Source organism: Cupressus sempervirens, chromosome 6 (genome assembly GCF_028749045.1).
Source record: "Cupressus sempervirens isolate cs-2001-9-10 chromosome 6, ASM2874904v1, whole genome shotgun sequence".
In the NCBI taxonomy this organism is placed as follows: domain Eukaryota; kingdom Viridiplantae; phylum Streptophyta; class Pinopsida; order Cupressales; family Cupressaceae; genus Cupressus; species Cupressus sempervirens.
The window spans coordinates 429,066,898-429,080,996 of record NC_143123.1 but is presented as its reverse complement, the minus strand read 5'-3'; the positions used below and the strand labels follow the sequence as shown (position 1 = coordinate 429,080,996).

The 14,099-nt window shown below is 34.0% G+C and overlaps 1 protein-coding gene across 2 annotated transcripts in view; it reads left to right on the top strand.

Annotated features, from left to right (window-relative positions):
- The window catches only part of LOC149552876 (ubiquitin carboxyl-terminal hydrolase 9-like), a 91,258-nt gene that overhangs the window by 61,470 nt on the left and 15,689 nt on the right, over positions 1-14,099 (top strand). For both annotated transcript variants that reach the window (XM_089788415.1, XM_089788414.1), the window contains exon 9: positions 13,832-14,089. In XM_089788415.1, coding sequence (XP_089644541.1) covers positions 13,832-14,089 — 258 coding nt within the window. The remainder of the gene's footprint in view (positions 1-13,831; positions 14,090-14,099) is intronic.

The window sequence follows — 14,099 nt, the reverse complement described above, 5'->3', positions numbered from 1 at the left end:
TTGGATAAAGGAAGAATTTATGCTTCAGAATTTATCTTGTTTTCTAGTAGATCTTAACTCAAGATCAAGTTGTGATATAGGATTACTAGTTCCTATGAGTCACAACCTAGATAAATGAAGAATTTAATCATTCTTCGGGTTTTATCCTGTATGTATTGCATTATATGCAATACTGACATCATTAGTATAAGTGATGAGTCATTTCACAAGATGGTTATATGACTCAGTATCATGTGATGCCATTTTCTCAAGAAGATTCAGATATATATAGAGTATCAATCTATGATTTTCATTGTAATTGATGATGCTAGGTATTTTATCTCTCAGTATGATTATTAAGTTAAGAGGGAGTGTTAAGTTTATAACTGCAATATCATAATGGTTTGAGAGAGTACAGACCACACCATAATCTTCTCCCTTTACTACCAGTTAAGGCATTATATACTTAATAGTTCCTAAAATGATAGGCGGCGATTCTTGATAGATGTCAATGTTTAAACACTAACTTAACAGATTTGTTAGTTAACATTTAGTTTATCTAGATTGGTCGCTGATTTCTAAAAGTATGGTATGGGCTGACCTAGAGTGGGTCATGTCCCTTTGGTCTTGGTATTAATGGTAGGTATTATTGTAGTTTGAGGACACACAATAATTACAAGTATGCTCCCTCAAGCAATAATACCAGTTCAAATATATTGCAGATATAAATAACATTCAGATCAGAGTTAAAAGTGATAACTCCTTATTCAGCAATAAAAGGATATTATACAAGTCTGAATATTTAGTACAGAATTTGCAGAAACTTTACAATTGTGAGCTATTCAATGCAATATTCCAATTTTAGCAAATCTTGTAGAAGTTAAGCATACCTCTTTCCGCTGCCTCAATTAAAATGTCTCCAAATCTAGCCTCAATCTGAGAAACTTGGTCTTCCAATGGAGGTTGAGTTGTTGACAAGAGCTTTGTTAATAGAGGGATCCATTCATTCCATTGTTTGCCTGAAGATTTCATCAATAGCTTTCCGTAGAGACTACACGCAATGCTTATCTCATATGTTATATTTGTTTAAGGGAAAAGTTGGAAATATGTTTCTATAAGTCTAGTGGTTCAATCAATTATTAACATTTTGATCTTTTAGTGTAATGACAATGACTACTTCTAACAATTGGTATCAAATTCAACAAACATCAAATATAATTAAAAATAATAAATATTATTATTATAAAAAAAAATAAGAAATAAAAGTATTATATTATAGGTATAATATATATATATATATATATATATATATATATATATATATATAAAATCATTAAAGCAATAAATATGCGTAAAAAAAGGAAAAGTATGGTAAAATGTATATTATAAACCCTTGTGCATGGTAAAATGTATGTTATGATAGGTTAGACATGCCACTTTGTACGATAAACTTTTTTTAATGAATAAAAAGCTAAAAAGCCTATATTACTTTTCGATGATTGAATTTAAAGAATAAAATATTTCACCATTATTAAAAGGAACCGTAAACTAAGGGACAAGTATGTGTCCAGCTTGGCAATCCATGGGACATGTAATTGACCAATGTGAGTGTAGAGTATTTACTATATATACCCAACTCTGTTTACCCTTTCTTGTTTATGTTGTGTTGCATTTAACATCTCTACATTGTGAGGACATGGATTCCAAGGTAGGAGTGAAGAAACCAATGGCCATCAATGTTACATTTGTTTAAGCGAAAAGCTGAAAATGTGTTTCAACAAGACACTTGGAAATACACTTTTCCATTCTGCAGCACATTCATGAAATGGAGAAATCTTTAAACTGTTTGCTGAAGCATATGAGGATCAACATAGGGAGGAAATCCAAACAAACGGGAACGAACCATTCTTCATTGGGCAGCACTCAATGGACAAGCTGACTTCTGTGAAGATTGTGTAATGAAATGACGGTTACAAGTAGATACCAAAGATATTTAGATACAATGGAAAGAGATAAAGAATGAAATATAAAGTGTTGTGCAAAATTAATGTGAGTTCCCATAGTCCTAATGCATATGCGTGTTGGAGCTTTTGATCAAGAGTCTATGTGGAAAACTTTGTTTGCTGGAATCGATAAAAGGCTCACCTTGTATGTTGTATTGATATAAGAAGAATAATAGCTAAGAGGGGTTCCAATGTAAGGTATGGCAATGGACTTCATCGAAAGACCAAACAACTAACAATCTATGAAAGAAAGTTAGACTCTTTGGTAGTGTATGTTACAACTCTAACAATATGTCGAGAAAAATGTCACGAGTTACACCAGTGAGAAAGGTGAATAATCTAGAGGCTTGGGCATAAGACATCAGTAAAAGTCACTGTGATGATACAATATATGAAAAAAACTATGCACAAAAACTACATTGTCATTAGTTGTAAAACTAAGTGGATTCAATATGTTACTGAAGAGGTTTTAGTGGTTAGAAAATTGCAATTATGAAGAACTCGCCACAAAATCCAAGTTCATCTGAGTTGACTTGTTACAAATATTTCTGGGAATACATTCTTCTTCAAGAAAAATTAAGCAAGAGGAAATCTAAGCCATCGAGTCTTCACATTGATAGACATATCATCCCTATCTTGCTTGGTAAGGAAACTATATAATTGAGCAATTATCCTTACATACACTAGATGACAATGCAGTTTGACAAAGGGAGGCATTTGTTTAATTTTGGACAAAGAATCAAAGTCAGAACTATGAATTGCAATTACAAAGAATTCGCCACAAAATCCAAGTTCATCCGAGTTGACTCGTGACAAATATTTCTGGGAATACATTCTTTTTCAAGAAAAATTAAGCGAGAGGAAATCTAAGCCATCAAGTCTTGACATTGATAGAAATATCAACCCTATCTTGCTTAGGAAACTATATAATTGAGAAAATATCCTTACATACACTAGATGGCAATGCAATTTGACAGAGGGAGGTGTTTGCTTAATTTTGGACAAAGAAACAAAGTCAAAACTATGACAGAGAAATTAGCCTATGGATAATGACACAAAGGATCATTACACAAAATAGAACTAAACTATTGGGAAAAGATGGAATTACAGAACATCTACTAGAAGATAGAAAGAACACTACCGTCATTGATGTGATAGCAAATGTATTCAAGACAACAATATTGTAGAGTATGTGAGTGTTGAACTGGTCATCTGCTACACAACTGGTGGAGAAATTTCAACAAAGGCCAACTTTAAATTTGTCAAGGCCACATCAACATGATAGGAATTATATGTGGAAAACAAATTAAGTTAACCGCAAAAGAAGGCACAATAGAAAGAAGCCCCCATCGAACAATTAATAAGGTAACCATTTTTATAGTATATGTTGGGGGAGGGGAGATTAGCTCACCATCCATAAAGACATTGTGGGTCCCCAAATTAAGAAGATGGTCATGCCTTGTGAATGGAAATGCCGACCATTGTATTGACGGGATAGAAGATAATATGAACTTCTCAAGATATCTGACTTAGGAGTTTCTTCATATAATCTGTGATGGCTCCACACGTGTTTACATATGCTTTGGTCTCATGTGCCAATGGGCATGTATAATGAGTGTAGGGAAATTTGCAAGCCACGTCGACAAAAGACATTGATCAATGTCACATGGTCAACAATACAAGTTCAAACAATAATATTAAAGACATATATATCCAATTTTGACCATCGAGAAAGAGGGGAGATGTAAATCAGAGTTCCAAATTTGAACCATCTGTAGTGAGGAGATGATTCAAAAGAGGATACATTTCTCATAGAATCTAAAGAGTTTTGATGTGATGTATATGAACATTCATTGAAGCAAAGATACGTATTTATTATACTTGAGTATTATATTAGTCTCTCTCCTATTTTTATTTTTTATAAGAGCTATTTGCCTTGATCTTTTCCTCTGAGAATGTTCTTGCAGGAAAAGGGAGGATTGATATCAAATTTAGAGGGAGTTTGACACTTCTTCAATGATAAAAGAGCTTAGAAGATTGTTTAGAGGGAGTTTGACACATCCATTTGAAGGAGTGGATAGAGGATATGTTTCAGTTGATCTTTGAAGATCTTGATCATATAGGAATTAGAGGGAGTGTTGAATTATGTAAAGGATTGGTATCATGCGTAAGATTGCATGATTTAAGGGGCCTACCCCCTGTTACAATAACTTAAATTTCTATTATGATGGATATCTTACAATGTCTATACAGATCATGATAGATTATACTTTGCATGGTGGATGTTTATATGGTACACATTATGAGAATGCGTGTGCACATACCTTATAAACATTTTGAGTAACTGGTGAATATCATGTGTCAATTTTCTAGAAGACTAATACTCATGATATCAAACATTGTTGAGTACTTGGTGAATATCATTTGTCGATATTTTGAAAGATCAATACTCATGATATCAAATGTGATATGAGAATGTTGAATATCATATGTTGATATTTTGCAGACCATTATCTTATTTGAGTACATGGTGAATATCATATGTTGATATTCTGGAAGACCAATACTCATGATATCAAATGTGATATCAAAATGATGGATATCTTCTGATCAAAGATATTCTTAATTTTGCTAAAAGATATTCTTAATTTTGCTAACTTGATATTACTTTGAGGTAATACATGTGTTTATCCTCCCTAGTTAAGAGGGAGTGTTGATATAAATCTGTGAGATTAATTAATATAATAATAACTATATATATAAATAAGATTATCATTATATTAATAATATTAATGAATTGACATGTCCCATGAAGGGACATGTCTCCTCTTGGTTTATTCCTCATACAAATATAAAGAGATCGCTGCCATTTGAAAAGCACATACCAAACACTATGGCAGTACTATTACATTTGAACACTATGGCAGTGCTATTACATTTGCAGCGATCCGGGAAAATCAACATAATTGATGGTTTTCTTGTTGATGTTTAATGTCTTCCTTTTCTGTTATGCATCTAAACATTTAGCATATATTATTATTACAAACATATTGCAATCTGAAACTGAAAACAATACATTACATCTGCAAACTTTATCACTGCTCTTGTTTTGAAAAACCATTGTCATGACTCATATTTTCAGATCTTTTATAAATATTAAATTATATATATAAACAAATTTATGTACCTAGGTACTCCCTCCCCCTCTATTTTGAACTGTGCATCCTTGGGTTTGCCATTGATAAATTATTAATTGATTATTATTAATTTGTAACAATTATTATTAATAATTGCTAAATGTTAGTTATTAATAAATTAATAGTTACGATTATTAATAAATTAATATTTTTTATCAAAATTTAATAAATATTTTTATTAAAAAAAAATTAGTTTGGTGTTTTAATAAAGTAAGATTTATTTATTTATATTTTAATTTGGAGATTGGAATTAAATTATTTTTTTAAATGGGGGAAAATTGCCTGGTCATTTTTATATGACCCAAATTTTTTGTTTCAAATGGTACATTTTACATGAGACAATTTTTATTACTAAGGGAACTTTAATACTTTTGTGAACTCAAAAACTTTGTCAAATATGACACTACAAAAACAAAAACTTGATCCTTGTTTGTAAATCGAACTTGTATGTTTTCAAATCTAATGCTTTATGAAACTTTATTTAATTTATTCTCTCTCCTTTATTAAATCACAAGATGTATTTAATAATATATTATTAATTTAACTAATAATAATATTTAGAGTTTATTATTAAAATGAAACTCCTAAATAAATTATTAATATATTAAATAAATATAATTACACCAAATTTGAACCTTTAATTAAATTTTTTAAATTTAAGTCTTTTATTTTAATTTCTCAATTAATTAATATTCTCTTAATTTGATTTAATTATAATTGAAAATCACAACATGAACAAACCCACAAAACTAAATAAGAAAACCCTTTTTAAAGACAAAGTACTATCAAACTCAAGGGTCAAAATCATGAATTCTCGTCACTTGATGAATTCAGAAGGATACATAACTCAGATATTTGTCCTATTTTCTATGACAATTGGCTTAGGGTTAGGATTTGTACTCAAGGACGTCTCCTCTCTTTACTATTGAGATATTGCGATAGGGCACGCTCATCCTGGCAATTCAAGGAAGTTGATGCCCGGTACTTGTACTCTGCATAAAAGCCGAGCATGTACATAAATATAAAAATCTAATCTAAATAGGCAATGGCGGGGAGTGGTGCATCGTGTAGATCCCAACTAGCAGGTGACTACGACTCCATCAACCACATCATAAATGTCAAACATAAAGTAAAACATACATGTACACTATACACATGCAAGTATGGGGTAAGTATCGATAGAAATTGCATATAAATCATCCATCTAACTATCATCATGAGATAATTGAGATCACTATATGAACATATGGAGCATCATCATCGAATGGATAAACATAACCACATGAAACAACTGAGTATCAAGTAGTTCATCAAATATATAAATTGAGTATGAAATTAACATCCAATCAAATTAGGTAACCATGTACCGCTAATCATAAAATGTAACGATACAGCTGACCTAAAAGAATTCGGCAAAATAATCATGAAAAGTAAACTAGGGGTAGGCATTACACAATTCAAGGTGAAAAATCCATTAAAAAGCCTTCCAATGGCAACTATATAGTACAATATGAAGAGTTGACCAAAGTCCAAATTCAACGAAGTGAAGGAAGAGCTGGGCAATTTGAGAAGGTGGTGGAAAGAAGGTTGAAAGGAAGTAAAAGAAGAGCTGGCATAGGGTGATCAGATTTATACAAGTCAGATATAGATGCAACTAAAGCCATTATAAAGGCAGCCATCATCGAAGGTGACAGTCTGAAGTCAAAGGTGCCATAAGAAAATAGTTTCAAGCAAAGAGAACTCAAGACTGATCCAATATCCATCAACACGTAGGTGATTCTGAGGGAAGAAGTTTGCAGGCTCTAGGATTGAGTTTCCATAGAAAGGCTGTGATTTGCAAGAAAAAAATCAGAAATTCCAATATACAAATAGCAAGGCTCTCCAAGGAGTAAAGCTGAATTCAAGCTTAGCTTAGAAGCAAAGTCCAAGGAATTAGAGGGCTGCAAATTCAATAAGGATTAAGTGACAAGGACTAGTGCCTATATAGATCATTTTTACCTATTTGAGTATCAATACAATGGATTAAGTGACTTGACAAGGATCCTAGCTGTCTCTATTTGCATCGAATCTTCCTTTTGAGGGGAGAATGTGGAAGACAAAGCAAGTTAATAGGATCTGAGTTGTCTTTAGCAAGATCAAATTGACCCTTTAGGATATGGATGGAGTAATAAAGCAACATGGCCTTGGCAAGTTCAAATTTCCACTAGGTTGGAAATAAAATTACATAAAAGTGATCTGGCATAGTTTGATTCCCCACCAAATGGATGCGTATTAACAAAGGATGTCATAAAGGTTGAAGATATGAAATAAAATTCAGTCGAAACATTTATCCCACATTGGCTGTGTCGGTGCAATCCAAGGTGAAGACTCCTTTAAAAAGCCTTCCAATAACGACTATATAGTACAATATGAAGAGTTAACCAAAGTCCAAATTCAAGGAAGTGAAGGAAGAGCTGGGCAATTTAAGAAGTTTGTGGAAAGAAGGTTGAAAGGAAGTGAAAGAAGAGCTGGCAAAGGGCGATCAGATTTATACAAATCATATATAGATGCAACTAAAACCATTATAAAGGCAGCCATACTTGAAGGTGACAGTCTTGAAGTCAAAGGTGCCATAAGAAAATAGTTGCAAGCGAAGAGAACTCAAGACTGATCCAATATCAATCAACACGTAGGTGATTGTGAGGGAAGAAGTTTGCAGACCCTAGAACTGAGTTTCCTTAGAAAGGCTTTGATTTGCAAGAAAAAAACCAGAAGTTCCAGTATACAAATAGCAAGGCTGTCCAAGGAGCAAAGTTGAATTCAAGCTTTACTTAGAAGCAAAGTCCAAGGAATTAGAGGGCTGAAATTTCACAAGGATCAGGTTTGAGGCTGAGAATTCCCTAGAGGTACAATTTTTGTAGATTTTTTTGAATTTTTTTAAGTGATTAGTATAATACTTATCTGAATTCATTGCAGGGTGTCTGAGGAATGTTTTTACAAAGAACTCTTTGATTTCAAGGGAAAAAAGGTGAGCAGGTGAGCTGATTGCAGGGATGTCTTCAGAAAATTGGAGTTGGTTGTATTAAGGAAGATCAAAAGGTGAAGAGGGCAAGTTCATGGGCATCAAGTTCAAAGTAGGACAATACTTCGCAGCTGGGATAAAGGAAAGAATTTTAAGGATCGAGCTTGAAGTAATAATATCAAGATCAAGCCTCAATCAAGTAGGGATGAAATAAATGTGGGACAAGATAGAACTCGTTCAAGTTCAAGGATAAGGATTTCAAAGACGGTGAAGAGGACAAGTTCCAAAAGAGGAGGATGTCTGCAGACAAAAACAAACTAATGTGATATCGAAGATACACGGGTAAAGAAACTCAAGTGGAAGAGGGAATTGAAGTTGTAAAGTAGAAGGGGTCCAGGTCTTCTACAATACAGATACAACATGATGATGATCAAACAAGTATACCATGGGATAATTGAGGTTAAGTCTTTCCTTATGGAAGGATGATTTCAACACTAAGGTTGGCATGGGAACATGAACAAGAACCCAAGGGTAAGTGTGAGGTCAAAAGCAAGAAAGGTTTGAAGGACAAGGCTAGAACAATCAAGAGAATCTTGAGTGTATCACAAAGTCCCTATATGAGTCGATCTTCCACTTAGAGACTAAGGTGTGGAATATAGGTTCTGGGCTACTAGTACATTCACATGTCCTTGTGGAAGTCAATTCTCCACTGTATCTTATAGGGAGATCAACTTATCCCTATTCACATCAATTTTCCTTAGGGATCAAATAGGACTTAATTCAAGGCAAGTTGTTAAGGACTCCAATATGTACTCATTGGTGCGGGGTCACCTTGGGCCATATGGTCTTATGTGGGTAGAATTAATAAGGGCAATACATTGTAAGCAATATGACCCATTTTGTAAGGTCAATGTCCCCAATAGGCCATAAGAAGCCATTGGGTCAACATTGGTCAAAGCGTCAAGGGCACGGGTCATTATCACAGTTTTGATGTTTTTAGATTCAATTCAGCCATTAATAATCATGTTGGGGTGGTTTGGGTCATTAGGACAATAAGAATGGGTCATTGCTAAAAAGTTGCTTAGAAATTTTGTAGAATTGCGAAAAGTTGCTTAGAAACAAATTGTCCAAAAGTTGCAGTTTTGAAATCCAAAGGCTAACCACTTGGACATTGGTTGGTTTTAGTTGTAATAGTAAGGAAATCAGAATATAAGCCATTGGGGATGGATTTTAGCCTTTGAAGATTGTGGAAGTACTAAGAAAACTTAGTTTATTCTGTTCACTGAGTACTATCTTGTGTTTGTATGAAATTGTATGTATTTGCACAAGACCAAACTAATATGGAATGTTAGATCTGTGAGTTGTCTTCCTAATGTATTTGGTTACAAAGTCTAATTCAAATTATGCTTCAAGTTATAGTGATTTTTGTGACTTCAACTCCAGAACCTTGTCATACCTAGGGTTTGAGTTTGAAATGTGAATATCTTCACTTTCCACCGTAGGAAATTCATGGCCTTTGGTGAAAAGTGAGCCCCCTTGGATCTATTAAAAAATGCAATTAGTTTTGGGACACGAAACTGAGGGAGTTGGGAGAATGCTCAAGCCCTAGCTAGGCATTTGAATGTGATTGGTTAAGGAATTATGCAAATTGGTATGACAATAATGTGTAGGCTTGTATTGGTAAGTGTGGAATAGGGGTTTGGTATAGAGACAAATGTGTTCTTAGTATTTGTTTTGAGAAACAAGCTAAATTTAATAAGGTTCCTTTGTTAAACATGCCTAATTAGCCCTATTAGGCCTACCTGGTTGAGTGGGTTTGGTGTTCTAGAAGGAGGGTTGGAACCCACAAATTGAATATGTTATAAGGGTTCCAAATGAGTATCTAGATCACCATTTTGATCAAGGGGTTATTTGGGGAATTGTGGAGTTAGAAGGGAAAAATAGGTAAACTAGGCCTAATTGACTTTAGGATTGGTATAGGGCAATATCTTGGTATGAACAGAGGAGAACAGATTTAACCAAGATCCTTGATTATGTTGAGGTCTATCTCAAGGAAACATGATGAGATGTTCAATGCAAGCCTAATTTACCATTTGAAGGGTTAAGGTGTAACATGTGCAAGGTCATATTGTGAATCCACAACATTGATTATTTCTTTAGGGAATAGGAAGAATTGAGAGCTTGATATGCTTGTCAATGGGGTTAGAAGATCCTTGTAATGTGGAGAGGTTGTAGGGACTTGGATTAGAAAGAAGCAAGTGGATGTTGAGGGAATAAAGGACTTGTTTTCCAAACCTCAAGTAGCAAAGAGAAACCATATAAGTTAGGGAGATCCTATTGCCTCTTGGCAATACCTATGACGGTCAATTTTCCCCTCAAGGAGTCCCTAGGCATTAATAGATCAAGGCTAAAGGATTCCAAGCCAAGGAGGTAATGGGTAAAGGTATCAGGGATGTCCCTAACATTGGGAGAAGAGGACTTCAACATACACGGATGATCAAATTATGTAAGGAGGAAAGGTCTACAAATGAGAAAGATTGTCACAATCAAACTTCTAAGAACATAAACATTTACAAATCTATGATCAAGATGGTGAATCTAATCTCTCCAAGGAAGTCAAAATATCAAGACCAAGTTCTTAAGGATGAGTTCAATGGGAAGGTTTCCTAAAGGAGGTGAAGTTAAAAAATGAAATTGAGATGGGGATTGAGTGAACATGCTAAGGTTGGTATCCACTCACCCTCACCCAGTGAGATTACTCTCAAGCATAAATGTGGAATGCATTTTCAAGTGGATATGTATTTCAAATCAATGTAATTCTCGCATTGGCCCCGATGTGGGTGGCTTGTTTTATTTGCTATTTGTGGTTGCCCTAATTAGGGTTTGTCATGGACTTATTTGGGTTATTGATTTTAAATGAATCTTGGTCGTTTATTGTATATGGGGATATTATATAAACCACACTTCTCTCATTCGTGGGGAGAGACTGGTTGAAATTGTTTCCACAAAGCTATCAAAGTGATTATTAATTCATTGTTGGTCTTCATTTTGGATTACTTGTGCTGCTTTGGAGTCTTGTATGGTTTCTAATTTTCTCACTTAGATTAGGATTTTACTTTACGTTTAGAAGTAGTGTTTAGTAGAATGGAAGATATTTTGGATGCATCTTTGGTGAATTGGCTTAGACCAAACCACTAGCTGCTTGCTGATTGCAAGTTTGCCATGTGCGGTCAAATTACATATTCAAGAGCTTTATTTTGAGTATTGCTTGCACATTGATATGCATTGGTGGATGGTGTTAATGGAATGGCAGTAGTTTGACTATCTCTCACCTTTGCCTTAGGAGATCACACTAGCTTGGTTGATGTGAATGGCTACTCTAGTAGAGTCACAAAAGTATTCATCGTCTCTTGCTTTCTAGGAGTAGATTGGATCTTCCTAAACCCTTACCTTTGCAGTTTGTTAGGTTATAAGAATTTGAAGTAGTTAATGTTCATTGAAAGAACAACGTAAGTCCCTTTGTGATAACCAACATATCACATCATTAAAACTGAGTGAAAGCCCACAATAAGGAGGACCCTTGGGGTTGTCTCATTTGGTCACTCAATCGATATACATTGTTTAGCATATGAGCTTCCATGTTCAAGAACTGTGCTGCTTATTATAAGAAGTTAGAACTGATACTTAATCCAGATAATAAATGGATTTTCTATGTTTGAGTGATATCGCTGTAAGACAAGTCTGATTGGTTTGATGTCTGGCTTGATAATTTGATTTTGTTGAATGATTGATATTTGTCTAAAACATTGTAAAATGAGTTTCTTCCCTTAGATTTTATTGTTTGAGGTTTTGGCAAGTAATGATTATGACATTGTTGATTAGAAGATTGACGAGTGATGATGTAATGAGTGCAGTTTTGATATATTATTTAATTTAATGGATACCGATTTGATAAGAATCATTTGCTGGGTGATTGTTTTCTTGATTTGATAATAGATGGTTGCTTTTGCGGATTCATGAATGATGATTGATAAGTCATCCTATTTCATAGGTGAAAGGGTCACCGCTTTCTATAAGACCTGAGTCACCACCCTCAATTGCTGCCCTTTGAGAGTAATAAATTATTTCTCCCCTTAATATTTTTGAATGTAAGGAGTGGTCAATTCCCCTATCACGTCTGTCCCTTTGCAATGATCACAACTTTTAACAATTACTACCTCTGAAAGAGTTATGACACATCATCATTTCTGCCCTTTGCGAGAGTCACAACCTTTTGAAACAGTCACAGCCCTTCATAGCATCTGCCTTTTGAAAGAGTCACTTGTTTTTTTCTCTATTCTTTCTCTTTTGATTCACCCCTTCCCTTTTGTGTTCCTTCCTCTAATCTTTTTAATTGAAGTTCACGTCTTCTTTATATATCCCGTGTTTGAGGGAATAACAATTTTTTATTTCATTCCTTTGACTATTCATTAAATTTCACTAAATCTTATTCTGTTATATTTTATTTTTATTTCGTTACATTTTTAATTAATTAATTTTTAAGTCTTTTCTAGAGCATCAGCATTCATTTCACCTTCCAAAATAGGGATAGTCAAATATACTTGTACAGTGTTTAATCTACGTATGATCATTTTGTTGACAAATTTGACTAGTCTAATAGTGATCAGACCTGTTACAGGAGTTGAGCGAAATCATTGATTCAAATCATTTTCTTACAGTTACAAAGCTTTGTTTATCATCTTGTGGATATTTCTCAAGTCTTAATCTTGGACATGGATTTGTTTACCATTTGTTGAGATCATGTAGACAGGCAGGATAAGTGGTCATGACTTTTGAAACCAAGCTTCTTGTAGTCTTACCTCATGGGAGTAGGAATTTGAACTACACTAAAAAATCAATACCAACAAACACATCTTCCATTACAATTTGTAAGTGTTGTAGGCTGTCAGACCACTAAGTGCAGACAGGAGTGCCTAGGGAACAAAAGGAAACAGATGAAAATACAGTATAATAAATCAGTGTGCTTGAACAAGGAAGTATTCTGGCAATGATATACCAAGCTAGAAATGTAATTGCGAAATTGTATCATGTAAAGTCCTATAGAATATGTGAGAGCCCACATTAATGTTGCAAAATGTCTATGCCTATGTTGCTTCTATTTGAAAATGTGGAACACCTAGAGGTGTCAAGGTAGTTACAAGAAACACTATGGTTTGCCTATTGAGAATTGTTAACCTCTGTTTTGTTATTTTCTGGAAACTCTTCTCTATAGCTGTAACAAGGCTGACATTGTGGAAGCTGTGCTGCATAGATTGGAATGATTTAGGATTTTGTCTTGTGGTTAGGCAGCACTGGACTGATAAAATTGTCCTTGTGGTTAATAATTTTTTTGTAACTGATAAATTAACGCATTTCAATTAATGAGAATACTTTTACTTTGTTAAATATATGAAGGTTCATGCTCAAAATGAAGGAGTGCATTACATTTATTTTTTCAGCATTGGCCCATTGTTATCATTTCTTTTGTAGCTTAATTGTGTTTGACTCTTAATTTTTGCTTCATTTTGGTTATATATACAACTCTGTATTACCATGCTATTAGGTTTTTAAATATTATTCTAATGGAGGATAAATTTTGTTTTTTTTTCTAGGGTCAATTCAAGTCAACACTGGTTTGTCCAGTATGTAACAAAGTGTCAGTGACATTTGACCCCTTTATGCACTTATCATTGCCTTTGCCTTCAAACACAACAAGAACAATGACAGTAACAGTATTTAGCACACAAGGTGTTGCTCCACCTACACCTTTTACTGTGACTGTGCCAAAGCAGGGAAGATGCAAGGATCTGGTGCAGGCAGTAAGCAATGCCTGCTCATTGAGAAATGATGAGATTCTTTTAGTTACAGAGGTTTGTGGTC